This window comes from Hermetia illucens, chromosome 4 (genome assembly GCF_905115235.1).
Source record: "Hermetia illucens chromosome 4, iHerIll2.2.curated.20191125, whole genome shotgun sequence".
NCBI lineage: Eukaryota > Metazoa > Arthropoda > Insecta > Diptera > Stratiomyidae > Hermetia > Hermetia illucens.
Genome location: NC_051852.1, coordinates 157,708,152 through 157,735,520, shown reverse-complemented (window position 1 = coordinate 157,735,520; position 27,369 = coordinate 157,708,152). Strand labels below are relative to the sequence as shown.

Genomic DNA, 27,369 nt, shown 5'->3' with positions numbered 1-27,369 from the left:
GTAGCAAATAACGACACGAGCTGCAGATCGGAACCGATCCGCGGAGCAAGCAAAGGAGAGGGAGGTGGCTTTAGTGAGTAAATGTCTCACATAACCCTATTGTAGAAGTCAGCGGTAGGTTTTGTATCTTTCTACCTTCTAATGATAAAAAAGGACACACAACCAGATAAACAGACAGAGGGACCGTAAACCAATTTTACTAAGGTTTTATTTTACAAACAGCCTTAAAAATATGAAATTTGATATCATGGAAAATACCGAAAAATGCCACTAAGTAGTACAATGAACATAGTTGTCGAATGTAATTGAAACCGTTTATTTATCCAAGCTCTCAAGATCTAGTTTACGTAAATGGTTATCAAACGGTCGAATGCACCCCAACATGTTTCCTGATGAGGTAGTAGGTTCACTATTACAAAAACCTTGAAATCCCAAGAGGCATAGATAGAGGAAATTGTATTGTAAACATTTAATCGTTGAAATTTTACTTTTCGATTAGGGGCCATTTATCTAATTCACCACCTGTAATCACCTGGTTAACTACATAAAAATATGTTCCATTACTAATTACAGATAAGGAAACCTTTATAAAATCGACGCAGGTGGTATCTGCCTTTAATTCTCTCGAGAAAATGAAGTTGATAATACTAGTTTTGACCCTTTGGGTCCCTACGATTTTTTCTCAAAGTGATTGGTGGCAAACAGGACAGTTTTATCAGATTTATCCTCGATCATTTAAAGATTCAAATGGTGATGGCATCGGAGACCTTAATGGTGAGGCGTAAAAAGATGAATTTAAAACTGAATGACTAAATTTTAATTTTGGTATCTTTACAGGAATCTGAGAAAAGCTTCCCCATTTGAAGGATATTGGCATCACGGCAGCATGGCTTTCTCCAATATATAAGTCACCAATGAAGGATTTTGGTTACGACATTGCCGACTTTAAAGCCATTCAGCCAGAATACGGAACCATGGCGGACTTTGAGGCACTTTTGAAAAGAGCAAGTGAGCTTGGTATTAAGTTGATAATGGATTTAGTTCCCAACCATACAAGTGATCTCCATGAATGGTTCCAAAAGTCGGTGAATCGAGTTAAAGGATACGAGGATTTCTATGTATGGCATGATGGCTACCCAGATCCTAAGAACTCGTCTAACCGGCTTCCACCAAGTAATTGGGTGAGTATTCTCTAGTGCAACCGTGCTTTTCAAGGCATATGTGTCATAGGAATTTCATTGCATATTCAATGTGCAAACATGTTTGCCCAGCTCAGTAATTACCACTTAGTCCTTAAATTGTGATATTATTATCAGCGGGGATTTCTCAAAGAGTATTTATTCGTCCCTTTTTGAATATAACGAGGTGATTCTACCAACTACAAGAAAACCCACCGAAGAGGCCTTCTGACACCTTCATCTTTATACGAAGAGACCACGTCTATGATATAAAAATACAAAATCATAAAATAAAATTCGGAAAGTCGTTTGGGTCAATATCATTTGATACTGTGATGGTGATAGTTTTCTATCTATCTCTATTCTAACTGTAATTTAAACGTTTATAAAACAAAAAAAAACCCCACCCACTTCACAAACGACACAAGAGCACTGCAAGCCCCACTCCTTCGATATTCCACCTGTCAATGGACATCACTTTCGAAGCCAAGTTGAGGCCCCATAAACTCAACTCCCCTTATAGGGTTATCCCCTTTCTCAGCATGCACTCTTCCTTCGAATCCCGCCTCCCTTATTTCATGGCGAACGCCGCAAATAATCTTACTCGAGGCACTCCATACCTCCTCCGGCTCTGGCATTTCTGGAATTTTCATCCCGTGGTGTGCTACGTGAAGAGCCTTGTAACTAACATACCAACATGGACTCCCTAAAATGAAAATTTCTTTCGTCATGTTCCATATCAACCAAGGCTCAATCTTCAAGGCCAGCCGACATCCCCTTCCTTCCTGCGATGGGATACATCGCCCCTTTGCCAGATAGCAATGTTCGTCGTCATCATCGTCGAAGCTTTACAACTCACTCCCTGCCTTGGTCTTCAGGATGTCCTTCCACCAGCTATCTGGAAACATCATGGGATTGACCAGTGTTCCGAAAGTTTGTGTTAGGGTCCATGTGCCATTGAGCAAGGGAGATGCCAACCCATTTCATTACCTGAACTCGACGTTTTATCTCAAACGCATCTGTCAGACTATTAATGATTCTGGCTTACGCTATTCAGGGGGATATTGTCATTCTGGTAAGTAGTTATTAGTTCTGCTGGAATTCCATTGTTAACCCTTGATTTGTGCAGTACATTTTTGTCAATACTGACGTATGCTTGCTTGCAGTCCACAATTTTGGTTGGTAGTGGATGGTGAACAATATTTTTCCAGCAGCTATTCGACCGAAGATAGCTGGTGAATTGTCAATCTTCCAATCGTAGAAACTCCTTGATATTCATGAATCGTCTTATCAGTATACTCCGATGAGTCACGTATTCATTCATTCTCTGGTTTCATCAAAGCGCTTCAACTCCAACGCAAAAATATGGATCAATATCATCTGTGACCCCGCTTATACGGCAAATCCAGATTTACCTCTGCAAGCGTTTACAATTGTCAAACCACTCCGATGACATTTCACCATTAACAATTTTTGTTAGGCACGTTTTGGTCCAAATTGGTGTCGATGCAGCAACATCAAGATGACCAGTTTAGACATCAGTAGGCTAGTTGATTGCTGTGGTCTACCAATGTTTGACATTTTAGTCCGGCGATTACTATCCTGTTGTTTGGCTTATCGTCAGGAAATGGCTTTCGGGTGTCTGTCTTTCATCTAATAGCACCTGAAGGTGGCCAGACTCGCGTTGACAGCGCAAGAAGCTCATTAAGAGTAGACTTGCTGAAGCGAGCCGACCTGCCGGAGACTTATCCCCAAGGCAGTTCGAGTTCAGAACAGGGATAGTGGAAGCTGTTTTGGAGGCCGTGGCTGCAGTTGATCGAGCCAAGGCACACAGCCACCGATCTCAACGGATATAACGCTTGATGTCAGAAATGCCTTCAATTTAGTACGATGATCAGATAACTCATTGCACGCGCCAAGCTATCCCTTGCGGATATTGAGGAATTTTCTGAAAGATCGCTCCCTACTCCATGAGAAGCTAGAAGGCCACAGAAGGATCGAAATCATGTCGGGAGTAGCACAGGGATCCATCCTAGGGCCGGACCTCTGGAACGCCTATTATGATAGTTTGCCGAGACTCGATATGCCAGAAGAGTCGCGCCTGGTCGGTTATGCAGACGACGTTGCGGCACTTCTTGCTGAACGCACTGTTAAACACGCACAAAGCACACTTCGCATATTGATGCGACGGGTAAGCGGACGGATGATTGCCCATGGTCTCAGCCTTGCGCAGGAAAAAACTGAAGTAGTCAACTTGACCAGAAAGAGAATCCCGCCCCTTCGTCCAATACCGATCGGCGAGTTAACTACCTTGGTTTAATGCTCGACTCGAAGATGAGTTTCTTCGAGCAATTTAAAGCAGCAGCAAACAAGGCTGCAGCGGGACTCTGGGCCTTGAGTCCCCTTATGGGAGTTTCGCAGCCGGTTCTGCTTTATGGCGCGGAGGTTTGAGCTTATGCCATTGAGGTGCATATATCTACCGCCGTAGGACGACAACTTAGGATAGGTGAAGAACGTCAACGCACTCTCACCGAGAGGCAACTTATTTCGCAAAACGAGCTAAGGGACAGATGGGCAGATCCATGACTGAACTGAACGCACGGTGAGGTGGATTACTTCCTTACCCAACTTCTAAGCGGGCATGGAGGCTTCAGTCTTATCTGCACATGATTTGAAAGCCGCGATCTCCTGAATGTGCGTTCTGCAATGGAGTGACGGACGATGCTGAACACACCTTTTTCCCTTGCCAAAGGTGGACGGCTTTTGCCAGCAACTTTATGGAGACATATTGGAGCTCTTTCCAGACAACAATGGCAGAGAGATGCTGAAGAGCGTTGGCAGCTGGAGTCGTGTTGTGCATATGTTTAGGCTCTTCTTACTATGAAGAAAATTGAACTCGACCGGCGGAGGTGTCGGATGGCAAGGGGTTCCCTGAACTAGCAACTTCCTCCCTCCCCTCTCTTCCCGTCGTTGAAAGGAATTCTCTGGATTAAAGGCTCCCAAAGCCGGAAGAACGGAAGAGCTAGCCCGAACTAATGTGTCAAACGGTTCCATACTAGTTATCTAATGGCAGAGAGGTGCTTAGTTGGTAAACCGATAGCGTGCTGTTGCGGGAATCCAACACTCTCTCACTCACCCAAAAAAATAAAAATTATCACCCGAAGGTCTTCTACTATAGGTTTTGATGAAATCAGACATTCCTCCCCTTTTTCAGAAATTCCCTCTCCTCCTGCCTGCTAATAAGTAGGTTTGCAGTCGGACCCGCATCAGGAATATTTCATCCAGTCGGCTAGGTTTCAGCAGCAGATGGTGGTAACTCCACAATACCTGGCTTGATATGTTGTTACTATTTAATGCTGATAATGCAGCCCCCTCCTCGGAACTAATTCGAATTGTTTAACCTTGCAAACATTTTTCCGCTGCCAATCAAATGACATATAACTCTGCCTACCATTTCTATAATCTGATTTTGCCAGAATACCCCTCCGATGCCTGAGAAAAGACTTTTGCGTCCTCCAACAGCCATAGCAAGGTGTCCATTACCAGAAACTATAATAACGAAAAGAGAATAGCTCGCTATAAGTACTTAAGGATGTGAGGGATCCAAGCGATTAACAACGGATAGATTCTATAATATTTCGCCAGGCCATAAATTACCGCGAATTAGGCAGGCGCAGGTGCCACGAACGGTACAACCCGGGGTTTGTAATTTGCTCGGAGATGGTTTGACCGAAGGGACATTGCCAATAAGTGGTTTAACCGGAGACATTACTTTGCGAGAACACGATACGCCAGAATCCTAGATTAAGGCCTTGAAGGGTGTTAGAGCATTTCATTCAAGACCATAACGGTACACTACAGTACATTGTAGGCGGTAATGTGGTCACCATTGCGCTCGCCCGAGATTATTAACCTGATTTGACGCAGGTACTCACTCATAGCTGATTCGATTAGAATCCGACATCCACCAATATGATTTGAACCTTCCCCTTCGACAGCCTGGGCCTCTAACCACCTGAGCCATCCGGTCTTGGAAAGGATCATCATCATCAACGGCGCAACAACCGGTATCCAGTCAAGGCCTGCCTGATTAAGGAACTCCAGACATCCCGGTTTTGCGCCGAGGTCCACCAATTCGATATCCCTAAAAGCTGTCTGGCGTCCTGGCCTACGCCATCGCTCTATCTTAGGCAGGATCTGCCTCGTCTTCTTTTCCTACCATAGATATTGCCCTTATAGACTTTCTGCGCTGGATCATCCTCATCCATACGGATTAAGTGACCCGCTCACCGTAACCTGTTGAGCCGGATTTTATCCACAACCGGACGGTCATGGTATCGCTCATAGATTTCGTCGTTATGTAGGCTGCGCACCTGAAAACGGGACAAATTGTACCAACGGTCCTCCTGGTTCGGGGTTAGGTGGGGCTGACAACCCTACATGGAAAACCGATGTTACGAAGCTACGAAAGGAGCCTCGGACAGGATGGATCTTGGAAAGGATACTTTTCCTAAAACTAATTAACGGCCTTGTAACCTGGCTATCTAAAGTCAGACTGCAGACATCAGGTAAACAATTCTTTGGAAACCTTAGAGGTTGCAGAGTAAGGAAGTTGCTATCATCCATAAATGCTGCTGCATTGCTCTAAAAATCCCATTCCCACCTAGCTTCATGGAATGGCCTAACCAGGTAGTAGCAGCACTGTAAACATCTAAATAGTCTAGGGAACATTTGATGTTTTTTTGCAGTCCCATTTAACTTTTTCCTTTTAGCCTTTTTAATGTATTCTAGAGTGGGGTACAGCTGTGAACAGTTTCCTTTCTTTCCCAAAAAATTTGACCGGGCTTTGCACGTCCAGTGCTCGCAGCTCTGAAGGATCCCTCGAGTTAGAGAGGTCATTGTCCTTTTGTGCCCTCCTTGTTCGAGTGATACATACTAAGCTTCTAAGTCCCTGGATTAGAGACCAGCCGAAAGCTAAGGCTACTTTTCTTAGAAATCAGGATATCATCTAAGCGGACTCCTTTCTGCTATCTTTCCAATTTTGCTTGAGCGCTATCCCTTTCTAGTCTGACTTAGACTCGTTTGGGTATCGCACTCCGTTTTATCAACATATTCTGCATCCAGAATATATTCTTTCTACGACTGTTTTTCCTTTGCCCACTGAATAGCCGTGTTTAATGATTGTAGGACTATATTTGAAGGAGCCGTTCGCATAGTTTCACTACTCATCTAAAATGTTCTATACCTTTCCAGCTATCAATGTTTCGAGGAAGTGCCTGGAAATGGAATACCAAACGTCAACAATTTTATCTCCATCAATATTTAGCTGAACAGCCAGATTTAAATTATCGCAATCCACTTGTAATTGAAGCCATGGAAGATGTCCTCACTTTTTGGCTTGATAAAGGGGTCGCTGGATTCCGTGTGGATTCAGTTCCAACGGTTTTTGAAGTGAAAGCTGATAGTAAAGGAAAGTATCCAGATGAGCCAAAAAGTGGTCTCACCAGCGACCCAGAGAACGCCGACTATCTGACACATATTTACACACAAGATCAACCAGAAACCACCGAGCTTGTCTATAGAACTCGTGCTTTTCTCGATGAATACCAACGAAAAAATGGTGGCGATACCAGGATAATCCTTACTGAAATTTATTCGCCCATTAATATCATAATGCAGTATTATGGAAATGGAACATATAATGGTGCCCATATTCCCTTCAATTTTAACTTCATCAGGCGAGCTAATGGAACCTCGAAGGCACCAGACTATGCTGCTGTTATTGCTCTATGGATGGATAACATGCCGAAGCAATACACTGCAAATTGGGTGGTAAGGACAAAACTAGATTGCAATGACCTGATAAAAACTGCACCAACGAAGTAGTCTCATTCTCACAATATCTGTTTTCACAAATTAGATTGGAAACCACGACAACCGACGAGTGGGAAGTCGCTACGGACCTGAAAGGATTGATTCCATGAACATGCTCCTTATGGTATTGCCCGGAGCTAGTGTCACATACAACGTAAGTATCTTTGCACATCGGGAATACAAAAGTTTTGTAGTTGAATTCAGCCTTCCTCCATGTAATGCCTTGATATATTGTAATCACGTTTTACTATCGAATGAGCATTTTTCTCCTCCCCAGAGATTTATCCACTTTAACGCTGTTGTAACCTATTCTTTCACAGGGCGAGGAAATAGGAATGTTGGATGTTGATATATCGTGGAACGATACGGTCGATCCAGCCGCATGCAATTCAAATCCTCAAATCTTTCAACAATTCACACGGGATCCAGCAAGGACACCTTTTCAATGGGACGATTCGAAGAATGCAGGTAAAATTTCAAAACTTCTACTGTTGATTGCCTGCTCTGATCTGGGCAGGAATATAGTTGATTTTAATGTTTATTCACACAAGTGATAGTTCATGGTTCAGTCAGAAATCAAATTAGAATTACCTTCTTTTGTGTAAAACAAAACCTTATTAAAATTGGTTTACTGTCTGTCTGTCTGTCTGTTAGTTTTTTTCTTTTTGTTATGGATGGAGGTGGAAATCTACAGGGACACTGCCCCCTCAGGTTGCAACATTGTGTGGGATTCTCATCCACTGAAAACCACCCCCTTTCTCCTTCTCTACTACGCTTTAAGAGACAAAACCTTCCATTCTTCGCGTCCCCCTTGCAGGCTCCGCTATACCAAGTTCCTCCTAAATACTTTTGATTGTGGAGTTCACCAGTTTCCCTCCGACTTCAGCATTCCCCCGACTATGTTCTGCGGGCTTATGTTTATTTTCAGAGAGTCTTTCAGGCTCCTCCTCTCTGAGTAAAATCGTGGACAGTGGAACCGGCTCCGGGTCCTCATGTGTGCAACTACATTCAGGACAAAAGGGAGAATAGTCCGGCCTGAATTGGTGCAGATACTTCCTGTAACCACCATGCACTGACAGGAATTGGGTCAGATGGTGATTAATCTCACCAGGTCGTCGCTGGATCTACTCCTCAATACGGGGAATCAAAGTCTGGGCGACCCCTCTGCAAGTCATTTCACCGCTGCTAGCACTTTTCCAGCGACTCTCGCCTTGCCGCCTTTTGGTATTATGTATCCCTTTCAGGTGCATTCCTTATCTTTTTCTCGTACAAGCAGCGTGCTTCACCTGCTAGAATGTCCATCGGGATCATTGCCACAATAACACACGCTACGTCGCCTGATATTGTTCTGAGGACGCTGCACACTGTCAGCGCCACTAAGCGGTTAGTCATATTTACCCTTCTCCTCCTCCTCACACGCTCCCAAAGTGGTGCCGCTTATAATAGTGTGGAGCGAACCACTCCAGACATAAGTAATCTGCGACTGTATCTTATTTCTCTAATATTAGGCATCACTTGCCCTTAAGTTTCGCTGATATTTGCCGCTTTTTCACAGGCATAGTCATGGTGTCCCTTGAAATTGATTTTAGCGTCAATCATTACCCCCAGGTATTTGATAACCGGCTTCGAAGTGATGATATTACTACAAGCACGAATATTAAACGTATTCTTCTTCCAACCCTTCCAAACCAACTTCCGAATCAAGACTGCGCCCTGTGGTACTGCTGCGGTGACAATGTACTGCTTGGATCCCTCATCCGTATTGTACCAAAGTTTCCTTTCCGAGAGGTAACTTTCGAGGAGCTTAGTTAAAAAGCTAGGGACACCCGTTTGAGCAACTGAGGTTTTTACCCACTTCCAGCTAACGCAATTGAAGGCATTTTTGACGTCCAACGACACCACGGCACAACATTTATTAGACGAAATCACGTCTCGAGCCAGCTTCAAAACAACATCTACGGCGTCGATCGTTGGGTGGGCTTGTCGAAATCCAAATGGTCGCTCCGATAATCCATCCTTATATTCAATAATAATGAAAAGTCTATTGTAGATGGGCTTTTCGAGGATCCTTCCTACCTTATCGATGAGGCAAATTGGGCGGTATGATGGTGGATATCCTGGGTGCTTATTCGGCTTCGGAAGCAAAACTAGTTTTTGCCTCTTCCACCGGTTGGGGAAAACACCTACTACCATGCATGTTTCAAATACGCTAATAAACCAGTCGGGTCTGGTCTTAACAGTGCATTTAAGAGCTCTATAGGGAACAGCGTCCAGACCAGGAGCTTTGTTAAAACCATTTCTCTGGCAAATTTGCGCAAGTTCTTCCTCAGTTCCCGCAGGTATAGTGTAGACGTCCAATACTTGCTTGTGTTTTTACGTTCCCCTGGGGGAAAAGTGTCACGACGATATCGAAGAGAAGATGCGGGCAGGTCAGTTGTGGTGTTCGCCCTGCCATCTTCTTCAAAACCACCCAGTACGCTGTTCCCCAACGGCTTTCGTCAGCCTCTCCGCAAAGTTTTTTGAAGCATTCTTCCTTGCTGGTCCATATAGCCTTCTTAAGCCTACCTTGAAGGTTCACATATACTTGCCGTTTCTCGTCCAAATCCGGTCTTTTTCTTGATCGTTGGTAGATCCTTCAAGCTCGAAACCATGTGGCCCGAAACTACGCGATCTTGTCATTCCACCAATAGTTTGAGCACCTTTTTGCGGGGAACCGCCACCTCGGCATAGCAGCGTTGCATCCTCTCATTATGCGTCCCATCATTTGATCTACCTTTTCTAAAGCTGCACCGCCAGGATTGTGGCCTCCTAATAGCATTTTTATGAATGAATCTCCTTCAAAACTTTTCACGGATCAGCTTCGGTTTTCAGCTCCGCGGAAACACACATCGTCACATTGTCCATATATCTGAAGGAAAATTGCCTGGTGGTCGCCATGGGTATAATGCTCACTGACAAACCATGTCATTCTCCTCGCCAATGTGCCACTCACATATGTCAGATCAACTATTAAACCCGACCCTGAAAAGTGGAAACATTTCTCGTATTGGCTCCGTCTAGCTCCGAAAAAGCCTTGGACAGGATACGGCCCCTGGTGTTCGTACTGCGACTACTCCAATCGACGCGTTGAAACCACCCGCTATAATCTTGGGAATTCGACTTCTTGCATCCGAGATTAGCATACCTTCGAATTCTGCTATCGTCGCGCTTGGTGGATCATAGCAATTATATATATAGATACCAGCTATTTTCGCCCTGACGAATCCAACTTCTGGAAACTCCATCATTTCATGAATGGCTTCATTTCCACACGCCTATATTGTCACCTTGCCAGTTACATCTCCAGCCCAGGCACCGCCCTTATTATTGCGATAAGGCCCACTGATTATGCCAGCTTCAATTCCCTTCTCATAGACGTTCTGCGAGTGAAGGTCTTGCGCTGCCTTGCAATGGCTAAGGTTGATCTGTTTCATCCTAAACACTGGGCATCTGCTCTTTGTCGTCAAATTCTAACATCTGTTTTTTTCTTTTTTTTTTGTGCGTACACGGAGGTGGAACATCTTAGAAAGACACGTCCGCCGCCCGAACGGCGGAACTACAGCGGGCGATTCACACCCACTAAAACCACCCCCGGTCTCTCCAGCCCCAGCCCCAGCCCCGCGGGACCACCATTGAGGTATTACTTCGCGGGGTAGGTTTGCTCTTAGGCACTCATCCTTCTCCAATTTGCAGCTTTCCTCCTTCTTTATTCCTTCAGCAACTCCTCCTGCATTTGGATGATTGCGGAGCCAACCGCAAGCCACTTCTCCTCGGACTCCAGCATCTCAGTAACCAAGCTCTCCGGGGTCCCGCTCCTGCCCAGCACCTGGTTTCAGCTCCTTCTCTCCATCGCAAATCGTGGGCAGTGAAACATCATATGCTCGGGATCCTCCGGTATGCCATCGCATCTAGGACAGTTCGGAGAATCATCCAACCCAAAGCGGTGCAGTACTGCCTGTAGCAACCACCGTGTCCCGCGAGGAACTGGGTAATGTAATAGTTGGTCCCCCATGTTTTCGCTCAAGCCACACCCTAATGTTGGGAATGAGCCTGTGCGTCCACCGACCTTTCGCAGATTCGTCCCATCTGCGTTGCCAGAGATCAAGCGACTCTGACCTTGCCGCATTTCTACGCTGCGCATGCCCCTCCATATGTCTTGCATTGTACAGGACACTCATTTCTTTGGCCAGAATGTCAACCGGGATCATGCCTGCCACCACCAATACTGCCTCATCTGATGTGGTTCTAAAAGCACTGCAAACCCTCAGAGCCATCCGCCGGTAAACTGAGTTCACCTGCTTCCGTCCCTGAGAGTTTGCAAGCGCCTCTGCCCACACAGGCGACGAGTAGAGCAGGATGGAGCGCACCACTCCGGCTAGCACCAACCTCCGGCAATGTTTCGGCCCACCAATATTTGGCAACATTTTTGCAAGTGCCGTGGCGGCACTGGCTGCCTTTTGGCATGCATACTCTAGGTGTTCCCTAAAACTCAATTTGGTGTCAATTAATACCCCCGGGTATTTCCACTGACCTCCACTTTTACAGTGTTATTTTTCCTGCGTTTCGTTATTAAGACCGCTTCCGTTTTCGCGTCTGCCAAGGTCAGCCCGGCCTTTTCTAGCCAGGACTTTGCCGCTCTCACTGTTTCTGTTGCGTAAACCTTCACATCTTCTAGGTGTTTTGCTGCAACAACCACAGCTAGGTCATCAGCAAAGCCGACAATCGTAGTCCCCTCTGGGATGGGAAGAGCAAGCACCCCATTATACATGATATTCCACAACAGGGGACCAAGTACCGATCCCAATCCAACATCCGATCCCAATTCCAACATCTAAAGCAGCGCCTGAGGGACATCTGCTCCCTATGTCGGTAAACGATCCAACTTTTTTTTACTTTACCAGCCGCCAGAAGTTTGACCGCTGTTTCAACTAGTAAGCTTATGATTGCCGTTGCGTGCCTACCCTGGAGTCTGCTGATAGTAGAATCTTGCAAACCAAGTGGTTCAAACTGCTTTTCTAAGACCCCGCGGATATCCTCCTTGGTCGTGATTTCATCAATGTTTTGATATTGTATAACAATCTCCTGCTGTTTGACCCGTATTTGTGCCTCTTCTCCTAAGGACTTCTCCACTTTGCTGAGGAAATTTTGCCCCCAGACTTCTTCAGCATCAAATCTCCTTTTTGGGTGCGTCTATTCGGCTGACGTTTCCTACAAGCTCCAACAGCTCAGGATCGGATTTGACTTTCCTGAGGATATCAGTGTAAGTCATATCACAGCTCCTACCTTTCCACCAAATTCGGAGTGAATCGCTCCGTCTTGGAGAAAGATGCGTGCGACGGACAGACAGACGAACAGACGGAGCAATGGACAAACGGAAAAAACCTTAAAAACAAGGCAAAAAGGATTATATTTTATTAAATGAGTCATGAACATTTCGAGTATCAAATAAACCTACATAGTGAAATATATATTGTCGCTACTTCCATTGTCTATTCTTGTTTCAAGGTTTTTCGACGGCTAACAAAACATGGCTTCCCATTCACCCCAACTATAAACAAGTCAATGTTAAAGCAGAGCTAGCCGCCGCAAGAAGTCATTTGAAGGTCTACAAGGATTTAGTACAACTTCGTAAGACATCCAGGACCCTACAACGTGGTGATCTTAAATATAAGGCACTGAACGATAATGTGCTTGCTGTCCAAAGGTAAGTTTACATTGCTATTATTTTCACACTCAAGAATAGATAATAAAAGTATCTTTTACACACAAAATTCACAGGAGCTTATCAGGATCAAATACAATTCTTTTATTGATGAATGTGTCAGACAAGTCCCAAACTGTCTATGTCCAACAGTGGTCAGCCGCAATACCTTCTACTATGAAAGTTCGGATTGCTTCGGTCCAATCGAAGAGAAATGCTAAGTGAGTTTAAGAAATTTAATAAAGGGGAACACGTATCTTAAATTTATTCTATATTCACAGTGAAACCATGAAGGTGTCAGCAATCACTCTTGATCCCTATGAATCGCTGGTTTTAGAATAGCTGCTTTCTACATAACTCATGGGAACATGTATCCTATATACTCTAATAAATATACATGAAATGCAAACCTGAATTAGAAGTTGTTTAGATATTATCTAATATCTCTAATGTTCATTGGATATTAAGTGGAAACAAAGAGTATCTTATTGTATATTTACACGGATTCAGGTATAACATTGATGAAGATTGCACAGTTTTCAGTCCAAAAAGCCAGCAACGCTGTGTAGACTTCACCAGAACCTAACGTGCCTTATTCTGTATGTTGTCCAGACCCCATCTGAACTTCTTCCTGTGTTAGTCATCCGCCTGATAGCGCGGACCCTCCTCTTCTGGGCTAGAACCCAAATTTAGAAAAATGGACGACTTCCGGTTTCGTCCAAGTCAGAAGCAACTCGTCAGGTGCTGCCTCCCCTCTGCCCAGGGAGCAGAATTGGGAAGCTAAGGACGATCGCTAATTAAGGAACATCGAGGCTGTTTTCACCAGAAGAAGGTGAAGAACTCTAAAGGGTGACTCATTTCTTTAACTCAAGAAAGCCTCCAAAGCAGCGGGCACTAGACACGCAAAGTATGGTAAATTTTTTAGAATGAGAGGAAACTGTTAAGAGCTATACCCGCTAGACATTACTGGAGTGTTGATTATTTACATTAAGAAGCAGTGAATCAGCTCAAAGCTGAAGAAATCTGCTAAGGAGCTAATACGACCCCAAGCCAAGGTGGAAAAGCATACGCCGCGGGCTGCATGGCCAATGGGGAGCTTGGTCTTTAGTATGAGAACTCTGAATACCTTGGACACCTTCAATTTCAAATAAGACCCTTACCATGGTGGCCGGGGAAGCCCTAGCACCGCTGTGCTGAAACCAACCGCAGGAACCTCCCGGAGTGAGGCGGCAGACGGACTAGTGGCTTTCAGCCTGGAATCCACTGTCGTCAAACTGGATGTAGCGAGTGCCAGACATAGTACTCCTAACCCAAAACCCTCAACGTCCGGGGATCCTTCAAAAATAAAAACCGACAAGAACCCGGCGGAAGCCGACTAAGAAGCTCAAGAGCCAGTACGAGAAGGGTATGCATATTCTCAGCAAGATTGCTAAGAATAAGGAGGCTGGTTCTGTCGACGAGGGGGATGAGAAAGATCTCGCTAAATACCAGGCAATTGTTGAGGAATACAATAGCAAACGCCTAGCAGACGAGCAGAAGGCAAAGCCCATCGATCTGAAATGCAAACCATCTCAAGACGAGGTCGAGCAAGATAAGAAACGGAGCAGAGTGGGCAAGAGCTCCGACGCTAAGTAACATCCGATGAAAATTGCGCAGCAACAGTCAGCCCACGGGCCTCGAACTGCAAAACCCTTCCACGACGTGGCCAAGAGTCACTTACGTGTGCCACTGCCGGATGGTAATTCAGATAGCGGCAAACTAGCGCCGGAGTTGTAGACCAGTGTTGAGGCCAGGCTGTCGGGGATGGTCTTTGAGCATCTCCTGGACACCGAAGGCAAACACGCGAGACTCATCCTCTACTTTGCTTCTTCTCAGGTGGTCCGTGAGTTCCACGTTATAGCTTGCGTGGAACAGTTCTCTAGGGACTTTCGCGGTTCGTACGTCACTAATATCAGGGACGCCTGGTAGGGCGCAAAGCTCAAGGTCATCCCTTACGACGATAATCCCAGGAGACCGGTCGCTCGCATTTGGTTGCCAAAGATTCGCATGGATAAAGGCAAGCTCGTCCAATTCCTTCGCCTTCAAAACCCCGGGATTCCCATGGATGACTGGGTTGTTATCAAGGAGGAAAACCCTCAGACAAACAGCCAACCTTTACTACGTATAAACGAAGAGTGTCTGGAGGCACTGAAAAAGGCCGACTATAAAGTGCGGTTCGAAGTCAGGAATGCAAAGGTAAAGGTGTTCCGCTCTGAAAAAACCGGCCGACCGGCTAGATCCAATCGACGCCGCCAACGAGCTGTTGGAGGAGATCACGGTCGACGGTCCGACGGGGATTAAAGTACCTTCCACGCAAGCAGATCTTGGTGAGGGTAACGCAGATAAATCTGCAGCACTCGGAGTGTGCCTCAGCTAACCTGCTTGTTTTCCTCCTAGAGGAAGACATCGACATCGCACTAGTACAGGACCTCTGGGTCGAGGCGACCAAACCATCAAAGGGATCCAAAGCAAATATTTTAATTTATTCCACAGCACAGGAGACACTGATCAGGACAGACCAAGAGCATGTACTCTCGCGAGGAAGAGTCTGCACGTCTGATTGTAATTATGCGGTGTTTCCAACGATTAATTATTTGAAACAATAAAAAACTTGTTTCTTTTTCGTCGGTGTAGATTTTATTCTTGCAAATACCAATATTTCGGGAACCACTTGTGCCCTTCACTAGTGGTCTTGTTAGCACTGATGAAGGGAACAAGTGCTTCCCGAAATATCGGTATTTCCAAGAATAAATATCTACACCAACGAAAAAGGAACAACAAGTTTTTGTTTTATTTTAAAAGAGTCTGCACGCTTTTGTATGTCCGTACCTGAGCTCCAGCGACCTAGTCGTGGTCAAGTTGGAGCAGACGGGGGCAGAGAACGTGTACATTCCCTCGGCTTACATGGGTCACGACCGACCAGCTCCGTCAGAAGAACTACAACATCTGACGAACACCATGGCAACAAAGAAAGCCAACCTGTTGATAGTTTGCGACGCCAATGCAAGGCATATGTTTTGGGACAGTTCAGAAATCAACGAGAGAAGTGAGTCATTCTTTGATTTTATTATTGCTTCAAATCTATCGGTGTGTAACAGAGGCAGTACACTAACCTTCCATTTCCCCAGCTCGGAGAACGGTGACGGTTGGGAGGAAGTCCTTGATATCATACTAATAACCGACAATGGGATTCTTGAGGTGGAAGACTGGAGAGTGTCCGACCAGAGATCCATCTCGGATCACAGTTGGATACTTTTCGGTCTAGATCTCGCCGCAGAGGTCGCCACACCCTTCAGAGACCCCATGAGGATCGACTGGAGAAAGTTTGGTCAAGTAATTAAGAACAAACTCTTCAGCCCGCAAATTGGTAAGATTGGCACGACAGACGAACTTCAGTCAAAGGTCGGGACTCTGGAAAAGGCATTTGATACCGCCTTTAAAGTCTCGTGCCCTAATAACTATAGCAAAAAGACACTGATACCGCGGTGGAATGAAGATCTCTCCACCCTGAGTAGGCTGACCAGAGAAATTTTCAACATCTGCTACAGACATAAATATTGGCAGCCATACAAGGACTGCCTGAAGAGGCAGTGTTGGTTGGACTATTGTCAGAACATTGAAAGCACCATTGAATTTGTGAGGCTCAGCAAGATTCTGTCCAAGGAACATAAGAGCCCATCCTTTCTTAAAAAGTGGGAAGGCTCCTGGACGGAATCTTCTAGTGAAAACTTGGAGCTGCTGCTTCAAACGCACTTTCCTGCGAGCGTGGAGGACTGTGAGTCAGAATCTTGCTTGGAGGGTTTGCGCCAACCCCAACTGTGTGAGACTATCAAATCGCTAATTACCGAGGATAAGATCGGTTGGGTTATACAAAGCTTCTCCGCATATAAATCTCCAGGCCCAGATGGTATAATGCCGGTCATGCTACAGAAGCAACTGGAAAGGGTTGTAACGTGGCTCGTTGAGATTTACCGGAGCTGCATCTCTTTAGGATACGTACCACAGTCCTGGAGATGCCTACGAGTGGTTTTCATACCGAAGGCGGACAGGCGCGGTCATGAGTACGCGAAAGACTTTCGACCAATCAACTTAACCTCCGTCGTGCTGAAGACCTTAGAGCGCGTCCTGGATACCAATTTAAGGACGGTTATGGAGAGAACGCCTTTCTCTAAGTACCAGCTTGCCCATCTCAAATCCGTAGCAACAGCTCTCCATGAGGTAATTGGCACGGTTGAGCGGTTACTGTAGTACAAGCAGTACACCCTAGTTGCCTTCTTGGATATAGAGAGAGCTTTTAACAACGTTAGTACCAACGCAATGAAGGAAGCTTTGAGTATTGGATTGAAGGGGTATCTTACGCATTCGATTATATCCATGGTAAGTATCCGGATAATCTAGTCGGATCTAGGAAGCAACCACTTGACCAGGGTGGCGCCATTTCTCCGGTGCTCTGGTTAACAGTAATGGATGAAATTTTACGAATATTAAACAGCAGCAGGTTGAAGGTGGTGGCGTATGCAAACGACTTGGTGATATTAGTGTCAGGGCTGTTTCCATCCATTATGACTGACATCATGGAAGGAGCGTTGCGAGAGGTGTGCCTGTGGGCCTCAAGATGCGGACTAGGCAGAAACCCAACCATAACAGAACCGATGCTATTCAACACCGAGACAAGGATGTCTGAATTCCACCTACTACGGCTGAATGAACAATGATTGGTTCCTTCCTCTAATGTAATGTATATGGGTGTAATCCTGGATCCAAAGCTAAATTGTAGATTGAACATAGAATTGGGTAAGAAGGTCTTCTATGCCTGCAAGAGAAACTTTGTAAAAAATGGGGTCTCCGGCCGAGGATGGTTCTCTGGATGTGCACGGCTGTAGTGCGTCCAATCCTAACGTACGGCTTTATTGTATGGTGACAGGCTTTGAGCAAAAAATACAATATGATGAAGCTTAATAGGATTCAAAGAACCTCGTATGCAACTGCTACTAGGGCTCTGCAGTCCTGCTGGGCAGATGCTCTCAATGTACTCCTGCATTTCCTCCCTTAGACCTACACATTAGATACGTTGCAGCGTGCAATGTCGTCGGAGTACGGGAGTCCGGATGCTGGGCACCGAAGTCCTGCGGCCACAGAATATCCTAGAAGAAGTACCTCGGAAAATCTAGGCATTCCCACCGACTATGTCACACACAAGCTAAACTTCACGAGAGACCTCGCTGTGGACTTTCCAACCAGGGTAAATTGGAAGACGGGAGGTGTGTTGCAAGATTATGACTCTTTACCGATGGATCAAAGATGGTCTGTAGAGTCAGCACGGGCGTTTTCTCGAATACACATAGTGTGTCCGAGTCGCATAGTCTTCCAGGTTTCCCCAGTATATTCCAAGCGGAAGTATTGGCGATATTAGAAGTCTATCGATGGCTGGAGAATGAGCTGAGCCTCAAGCGTAACCTACCCATTCTGACCGACAGCCAAACGGCCATTAAGGGCTTCAACTCAGAAATGACATCCTCCAGGCTGATGGGGCAGTGCAGAGACGCGCTAAACAGTCGGGCGTGCCAAGTCAAGGAGGATTTGGCCGATAACGAGAGCTTCTGTGTCAGACGCGTGAAAATTCATACAAGATTACGGCGGTCTACATGGGGGCTGGCCCATAGAGGACGATGCCGCCATGATTTCAGATGCCTCGCCTGATCAATGAACTATGGAGGTCACCATTTTAATTTAGACAAACGCAGCATGTTCTCACATCACAGTTCCAGAGATGAAAGATATTAAAATAAAATAGCCATGCCGTTTAGAATGCTCATATATTGTTGTAAGTAATTTCAACTGTTTTCTTAACCACGCTCTTGACGGTAATATTTACTTAATGATTATTATGTTATTGAATGCACCTCAACATGTTTTCCGGTGAGGTAATACATTCAATAATTATTTATTACAGAAGCTTTGAATTCCCACCAGATATTGATAATGGAAATTGCATTGTAAATATTTAATCGTTGAAGTTGTACCTTCCGATGAGGGGTCGTTTATCTAACTCTCCACCTGTAATCATCTAACTTACAGCAAAAAATATACTTAGCTACTAAACGGCAGATAATGGAACCTTTATAAAACGAACACTGGCGCTATTCCACTCCAATCCCCTCAGCAAAATGAAGTTATTAATATTAGTGTTGACCCTTTGGGTCCCCACAATTTATTGTCAAAGTGATTGGTGGCAAACAGGACAGTTCTATCAGATTTATCCGAGGTCATTTAAAGATTCAAATGGTGATGGTATTGGAGATCTTAATGGTGAGGCTAAAAAAGAGAAACTTGAAACAACGACAGAATTTAAGGTTTGGTATCTTCACAGGAATCCGAGAAAAGCTTCCCCACTTGAAAGATATTGGCATCACAGCAGCATGGCTTTCCCCAATATATAAATCACCAATGAAGGATTTTGGTTATGACATTGCCGACTTTAAGGCCATTCAACCAGAATACGGAACTATGGCTGACTTCGAAGCACTTCTGAAAAGGGCAAATGAACTTGGTATTAAGTTGATAATGGATTTAGTCCCCAATCATACAAGTGATCTACACGAATGGTTCCAAAAGTCTGTGAATCGAGTTAAAGGATATGAGGATTTCTATGTATGGCATGACGGCTATCCAGATCCTAAGAATTCATCCAACCGACTTCCACCAAGTAATTGGGTGAGTATTTTCGAGTGAAATGGTTATCTTAGCTAAACTTTTTTCTTTGCTATGCATTTTTCACATTGCAACCAGAGGCTCCTTGCGTTAGAATCTTTTTCATACTATGTCACATGCAAAAGCAGGGTCGGTTTGTATTGATCAGTTTCGCCACTTGGCTCAATCAAAGGCTTGAGCAGAGCACTAGACGGAGAACGGTTGAGGACGGGTGAGGGCATCTCGGGAAGTCCTGGCGAGGGCGGGTGATATCGCGTAGTTGTGGTTGACGGGCTATACCCCACCGAGGGGCAAATAGCAACCATATAAAGGCCTGGATGGAGTTACGGAGCTTTCAAATCACCATCCAGCCTATCTAGCATTCGTTGCTTCAGCCGACATTTTGGTCGTTTCCCATCGGTTTTAGTGTTCAGACCAAGTGAATTCCTGTCAGCGCGAAGGAAACATCTCTTGGAGAAAAAATTGAGGGAGAAGCGTCTTGGTACATGTCCATACCATCGAAGACGGTTCTCCCGCAATTTTTCCTCTATCGATGCAACCATGCATTCGAGTATAGTGTGCAAAGTGATTCGACAAATACTGTACCTAGGGAATCAATTGTTCAATCTTTCAGTGTTTTATTTTGCCGTCAAGTTGCCGAATTCTAAACATCCTATGCCGCTATAGTCCCTATAAGTTTTTTCGTGTGAATTTCGTTGGCTTCTTTCTCCTTGTCTGTACTAATATGAATTTATATGAGAAGTTCTTCCGAAAATGAGCTAAAAGTACCAAACATTCTAAAGCACTCTATTCTTTTAAAACCAAAGAGGTAAAAGGTCGCTCGTTTTTAAGCTTTTGTGAGGAACGACCCCGGTACTCTCTGTGTCTCCATTTCTCTACTTATTCTTTTTTGTAGAGATAAAAACCAGTGCGCAATGCGGAACTTCAACCCCGTCAAATGACTGTCATCAAACATTAATATAAGGGGCTGGCAAGAATATTAAAAACTTGTCCCTACCTTCGGATATCGCGGATAAGCTTTCACTCCAAACTTGAAAATTCCCACTTCCTCAATGCACACCGTTCCCCTCCATTAAGCCTCAGTTAATTGTTAATGCAGAGGGAGGCCTTAGTTTCGGCTGGTGGTTTTTTTCATTTGTACAATACTTCCTCCGAATCTTGCAATTCTGAGATTAGCTTTTAATCCTCCTCATCATCGCTAAGTTGCTCTGTGGTAAGGGCGAGGAAGACAGGGCAGCAACCATGTCGGCCAGGCCAAAACCATGTAGCCGAGAAGAACTCCCACGTAGTGGCATCGGGAAAGGTAGCAATCACTATCACTTGTTGGTCGATGCAATAGGCGAACACTCCATATTTATTTAGGCGATCAGACCGGCACTTGCACGGAGCCTCATCAGAAGTAGGCTCGACCACCAAAACTTAACAAAAGTATACTGGTACTATAGAAACCGAGATAGCCCTCTGAATTTGCATATCTCAGGAGAATTTCTGGTTCAAGGAATTTCAGCACGGTTTTAGCGGTTGGCTTCCTTGTTGGAGTTTCACGTAAGTTGTGGTTACGTCCAAGAGGACAAGAGGGTCTCAAACGTGATATTGCGGTTGAACATGGTTGCGGTACTTCAAAGTTCGGTACAGGTTTAGGTGGGTACACCAGTATGAATGAATTGATCCATCCACTTAGTATGGACCAGTACCGTTGTGCTTGTCTCAACCGGGCTCTGATTGTGGCATCAAATTCAATCCTTTTCTTTGGAAGACCGTGGAATTAAGTAAACTTAGCAACTTGACAGCTCAATCCGATTTTCTCTGACGCCCATAAATCCCGGCACAAGTTTCATATGCTTTTGTGACGCAAATAGTTGCAATAACTCCCGTAACCAGTGATGAACTGCCTCAAGTGGTAATTTAATTCTCAGTGTTTTCGGATCAACCAGATCAAAATCTTGGCGATCAGCCAGTATATCTACTTTCTTTCCTGCAATGAATTTTATCTCCTCCGGGAGCCATCCAATATGATGGAACGTTTCAATAGGCGATACCATTGATCTCATTCTCTGGCATCATCCAAATATTTCATCTTTGCCATAAAAATGTCGATTGATATCATCTCTATCCAGTCCAAATCACCCTTTCATGTCTAGGGATTGTGCGAATTATGAATCCACGTCAACTTGATGACAGGCCAGAGCCGAACCATCAAGTGGATTGGAAGCTCAAGGCTCCCTCTATTCTTAACAAACATTTTCTCTACTGCCGATTTAGGCCAAATTGTTAAGTTGAATATAATTTGCTCCCATGGCGTATTTGCGGATTAATATAAGTGTGAGAACAACACCCTTGAATTCCCTTCCCCTAATTCCCTTCAAATTCATGCACAGTAAAAGGCAAATAGCAAAAGTTCACTTTTATAACGCAAATATTATCCCAAAATTTATACTCGGAATATTTCGAATTTTGTCAACTTCAAAACACTTGATATTTAATACAAGTCGGGAAACCGGAAGCTGGACGCTTCAGGTACGAAAGGTTTTGTGTATTTCCTAGTACGTAGCACGTAATATATCCATATATTATATGAGAGTATCCACTTCCGGGTGATATTGACATTCATAGTCTTCAATTTTCAAAGAAGCAACAAATTTGAGGTATTATAACTTTGTTAGTAATAATGCGATTTCCACCAAACTTGGTAAAATCATGTTCTATACTATAGCCTATATCACTGCAAATTTCATGGTACTAGGATAAACTTAAGGGGGGTTTCTAACCAATTACAAAAAATTGTAGTAATATACTATTATTAACTTTATTTAAACAGATATCGGCATGGAAGGTATTTCGGAGCCCAGGCACCATATAGCGGCAGCCTCCTGATTTTTTTCAGATTTTTCGGTTTAGTAGTTTCTGAGAATGGCCCCCTTAAAGAAGTGATCACTTTCAACCCCCCGTGCTCCCCACCCTTCCAACGAATGTCAAAACTAAGATCGGCTTTGAAAAGTACTAATCGGGACCTTTAATTTGATACCCCACATGACTATATTTGATGAAAAAATATTTTACACCCCCCTTTTGCATGTATGGGGACCCCCCCTTAAATTCGACGTAAAAGGATGTAATTCACTGTATGCGTGAGCGTTCACAGTTCCCACCTTTCTACCAAATTTGGTGTTAATCGCTATAACCGTCTTCGAGAAACATGAGTGTGATGGACAGACAGACAGACAGACAGACGGACAGACAGACAGACAGACAGTGCACTGGAAAATACAATAAATAAGAAAAAGATTGGAGCTGCGTATCGCATAAGTGTACTCCGAACATGTTGCGCTTACAGAACAATTTCTAATGAAGCAGCTTGCGTGATAGCAGGAATGATCCCGATTGAGATTCTGGCGAAAGAAATACAACGACTTTACGATCGAACGTACCTCACCGGAGAATCTCCTGCCCGTCGGCGACAGTTCGCACGAGGTGAAACTGTCGCGGAATAGCAAGAGAAGTGGGACTAGTCAGAAAAAGGCCGTTGGACTCACAAAATCATATGGGATATCCGGAAATGGATCGAACGACCTTACGGCGAAGTAGGTTTCGACCTAACTCAATTCTTGAGCAGACACGGAGGCTATCGAGCATATCTGTATCGATTTGGGCGTGATGATTCGCCATATTGCCCACAGTGTGCAAACATTCCAGAGGACGCAGAACACGTCTTTTTTCACTGCCCCAGATTCGAAACCCAAAGGGCTACATTAGAAGCTACAACCGGGGAGCACTTTACACCCGAAAATATCATGGAACTTATGGTGAAAGCCAAGGGGATATGGACCGAAGTTGAAAAAGTTATAACAGCCATCGGAAAGAAGCTTAGGCAGGAGGAAGTCATCCGAAAGAATGAACGCGAGAGGAACACGAATGTTGACATGAGCGCAGAATAAATTCTGATCCAGCCCCGCGACGTAATACCAAATGGGAGTCCCGCGGGAGGGTGGAAGGAGAAGGAGGTGGTTTTAGTGGGTAGGAGTCCCACATAACCGTGTGGCAGGAGCCTGCGGTAGCTTTTGAAGCTTTCCACTTTCCATCGGGAAAAAAAAAAAAAAAGACAGACAGACAGTAAACCGATTTTAATAAGGTTTTGTGTTTATACAAAACCTTAAAAAGATAGTTTATAAATAAAACACTACTTCGTCCGTCTCAGTGACAAGGACTCGCAATTCTTTTGTTTGGATGTTAGTCCTACGAAAATTCGATTTCTTCCTTCCTTCCATTACTATGATGTATTCTGAGATCAATGAGCAAAGATCTGGTTCGCACTACTTGTGGCTGTCCTGGTCCTGGACGGAGCCGAGGGCGGGTCGTCCTGGGCACGGAACAGCGTAGCAAATACAATTCAGGTATAAGCAATTGAAGGTGCAAAGTTTCGCGCTGCACACTCCCGCTGTGGGAAATTACGCGAATCTGCACTTTTACATTTCGCTAAATTCTAAATTTCATTAATGAGTCGCAGTGCACGCAGTCCCCTTCAATAGACCCCCTGATGACATAATTTTACTCTCCGAGACTCACTCACAAATTGGGGGAATCTTTGATTTGTAAAGATGATCCGCTGTCGATCGAACAGCCGGTCTAGGTCCCGCTAATTCCGTTTCCAGCCTTGAACTTAAAAGACCATACTGGCTCAGCGTCAACAGCAATATAAACTGTTGTTGAAGTGTGTGACAGGTCAATCCCCTCGCCAGACATACATTTATACAAATAAAGTAGAATTTGAAATGGTTTAATTTAAATGGGACTATGCAATTTAAGGGAAAGGGGCCAGTTGTTGGATTGTTTTCAAAATAAGGAAATTTAATTAGTTAAAGTGTTGAGTACTGAATTAAAATGACGAATGGTACTGGAATGGCACTGCCACTCTCAGGGAAAATCACAACAATCGAAACTGTTTCGGCGTCTGATTATTTTAGTGATTCCTACCGGTAAATTCAGGTGTTCTATGTAAATAGCTTAACTACCTTTTGACGAATTTTTTTGAGAGCCTCAATGATTTTTTTAAGGTAACTTTAGCGAAAAGGTTTCATATTCAAAAGTTTAGTCCACTTGCCGCATGTTCTCATTTGTAACATTAAATTATGATAACTTTATGAAACCTATTGAGACAGTCATTTTTTCTTTTAATTAAAGTATTGACTTCCTAATCAACTCACCTTGAACACCCTCCTTCGTTTACAACATCCTTTAATTTTCTAGTTGTCAACGTTTCGCGGAAGCGCCTGGAAATGGAATACCAAACGCCAACAATTTTACCTTCATCAATATTTAGCTGAACAGCCAGATTTGAATTATCGCAATCCACTTGTAATTGAAGCTATGGAGGATGTCCTCACTTTTTGGCTCGACAAAGGCGTTGCTGGATTCCGTGTGGATTCAGTACCAACAGTTTTTGAGGTTCAAGCTGACAGTAAAGGAAAATATCCAGATGAACCAAAAAGTGGCTTCACCGATGACCCAGAAAATTCCGCCTATTTGAAGCATATTTACACACAAGATCAACCGGAAACCACCGAGCTTGTCTATAGAACTCGAGCTTTTCTTGATGAATACCAACGGAAGCATGGTGGCGATACCAGGATAATTTTAACTGAAATTTATTCGCCTATTGATGTCATAATGCAGTATTATGGAAATGGTACCATTAATGGGGCACATATTCCATTCAATTTCAATTTTATCACAAAAGTTAATAAGGACTCCAAAGCGCCAGACTACGCTGCAATTATATCCCTATGGATGGATAACATGCCGAAGCAGTACACTGCGAACTGGGTGGTAAGGACAAAACCAAATTGCAATAATCTGATAAAAACTACACCAAGGAATTAGTCTCATTCTCTCAATATCTGTTCTTGCAAATTAGATTGGAAACCACGACAACCGACGAGTGGGTAGTCGCTACGGTCCTGAAAGAATTGATGCCATGAACATGCTGGTTATGGTGTTGCCCGGAGCTAGTGTCACATACAACGTAAGTATCTTTGCACATCGGGAATACAAAAATTCAATAGTTGCAACAAGCTTTCCTCCATGCGATGGCTTGATGCATCGCAATCACGTTTCACAATCGTATGGACATTTGTCTTTCTTCCCGGATAATTTTCCATTTTATAGTTTGATAGTAGATGTAATCTTTTCTTTCATAGGGTGAAGAAATAGGAATGTTGGATGTTGATATATCGTGGAACGACACGGTCGATCCTGCTGCATGCAATTCAAATCCTCAAATCTATCAACAATTTACACGGGATCCGGCAAGGACACCCTTCCAATGGGACGACTCCAAGAATGCAGGTAAAATGTCGAAATTCAACTGTTGCTTGTCTGCAGTAAAGTTTATGAGTATCTAATGCATTTCAAAGTTTATGACCTGCCAGAATTGAAAGTCGAAACATTTTTTTTTCAATACATCATGGTGTTAAGGTCGTATGACCAAGACACTGCCTCATGGTCCATGTTTGTATTGTGCTGAAAATTAACTCTATCATATGTTCCAAGGTTTCTCGACAGCTAACAAAACATGGCTTCCCATTCACCCCAACTATAAACAAGTCAATGTTAAAGCGGAGCAAGCCGCGGCAAGAAGCCATTTGAAAGTCTACAAGGATTTAGTACAACTTCGAAAAACATCCAAAACCCTACAACGTGGTGAACTCAAATATAAGGCTCTGAACGATAACGTACTTGCCGTCCAAAGGTAAGTTCATATTCTGATAATTAATTAAAAAAAAGAGATATAAAAGTATCTATTTTACACACAAAATTCACAGGAGTTTGTCAGGATCGAACACAATACTTTTATTAATGAATGTGTCAGACAAGTCGCAAGCTGTGAATGTGCAACAATGGTCACCCACAACCCCTTCTTCTATGAAGGTCCGGATCGCTTCGGTGCAGTCAAAGAGAAATGCCAAGTGAGTTTATGAAATTTACTACAAAGAACATGTATCCTGTATCCTAAATTTCGTTTTTTCTCATCAGTGAAACCCTGAAGGTGTCATCAATCATCCTTGATCCCTATGAATCACTGGTTTTGGAATAGCTCCTTTCGGCATAGCTTATAGGAACATGTATCCTGTTTATTCTAATAAATATACATGAAATGCAAATCTGAATTAAAAATTGTTTCATTGCTATCTGCTATCTTGTTGTGTACCTGCATAGATTCGGATATAAGTCGATCCTTTTGATTCAATTCATGGTCTCGCACGGGACTGTGGTACTGGAAAACTCGTGACCCGATTACCGCAATCGAAAGAAGCAGATCACATTCTGAATGAGTCCTTCTACTGTCTCAAATCTTAAGAGAGCATAGTGGCTGGAGTCCCCATCCTACCTTACCAATCCCCTTTGATCTTACTGCAGAAAAAAAGGAGAAGAAAAAGTAGTATGTGGATATCGAATTAAGGAAGTGTAGATATACAAAACGGTTAAAGAAAAGAATAAATAACAAAAAAAATTAAGAAAGCTTTTCATTCCCTGCAACGCCGCGCCGTTATCAGGGACCGTCTTCGACTTGAGGTCATCGAGGACCAAGAATAGATGGAGATTGAGCCAGCGGTGTCAACTACATCACGCCGCCTTGTGGGTAACAGTTTCACTACTCGCCGAAGCAGTCCTTACTACGGTGCAGCTAAACTCTCCGCTGAGGTGTGGAACGAATTCCAATGAACATGCATTCTCGGAAATGGATCCTTTGCATGAACCAAGCATTCCCAGGCTTTATGCATCTCCAGCAACTCCAAAAATTATCTTTCAAATCAATGATGAGACTTCGTC

General features: G+C 44.0%; 2 protein-coding genes across 2 annotated transcripts; both read left to right on the top strand.

Annotated features, from left to right (window-relative positions):
* The first annotated feature begins 641 nt into the window (after window positions 1-641).
* Window positions 642-12,799, top strand: LOC119653563 (maltase A3-like). Its single transcript, XM_038058276.1, has 6 exons — window positions 642-774; window positions 838-1,181; window positions 6,432-7,010; window positions 7,099-7,206; window positions 7,373-7,520; window positions 12,597-12,799. Exons 2-6 carry the CDS (start codon window positions 915-917, stop codon window positions 12,797-12,799), a joined length of 1,305 nt encoding a protein of 434 aa, XP_037914204.1. The 5' UTR covers window positions 642-774; window positions 838-914.
* Window positions 12,800-18,911: 6,112 nt separating this feature from the next.
* On the top strand, window positions 18,912-26,662 carry LOC119653560 (maltase A3-like). Its single transcript, XM_038058272.1, has 8 exons — window positions 18,912-19,140; window positions 19,202-19,545; window positions 24,787-25,365; window positions 25,454-25,561; window positions 25,737-25,884; window positions 26,089-26,287; window positions 26,361-26,504; window positions 26,572-26,662. The coding sequence occupies exons 1-8, from the start codon at window positions 18,999-19,001 to the stop codon at window positions 26,630-26,632; spliced, it is 1,725 nt and encodes a 574-aa protein (XP_037914200.1). The 5' UTR covers window positions 18,912-18,998; the 3' UTR covers window positions 26,633-26,662.
* Window positions 26,663-27,369: the final 707 nt, after the last annotated feature.

Excerpts from the sequence above, each read along its gene's own strand:
- LOC119653563 (XM_038058276.1), top strand. The coding sequence starts at position 915 with ATGAAGGATTTTGGTTACGACATTGCCGACTTTAAAGCCATTCAGCCA. Across the intron at positions 7,011-7,098 it reads AATACACTGCAAATTGGGTG|ATTGGAAACCACGACAACCG; the intron begins GTAAGGACAAAA and ends TTCACAAATTAG. Across the intron at positions 7,207-7,372 it reads GAGCTAGTGTCACATACAAC|GGCGAGGAAATAGGAATGTT; the intron begins GTAAGTATCTTT and ends ATTCTTTCACAG.
- LOC119653560 (XM_038058272.1), top strand. The coding sequence starts at position 18,999 with ATGAAGTTATTAATATTAGTGTTGACCCTTTGGGTCCCCACAATTTAT. Across the intron at positions 25,366-25,453 it reads AGTACACTGCGAACTGGGTG|ATTGGAAACCACGACAACCG; the intron begins GTAAGGACAAAA and ends CTTGCAAATTAG. Across the intron at positions 25,562-25,736 it reads GAGCTAGTGTCACATACAAC|GGTGAAGAAATAGGAATGTT; the intron begins GTAAGTATCTTT and ends TTTCTTTCATAG.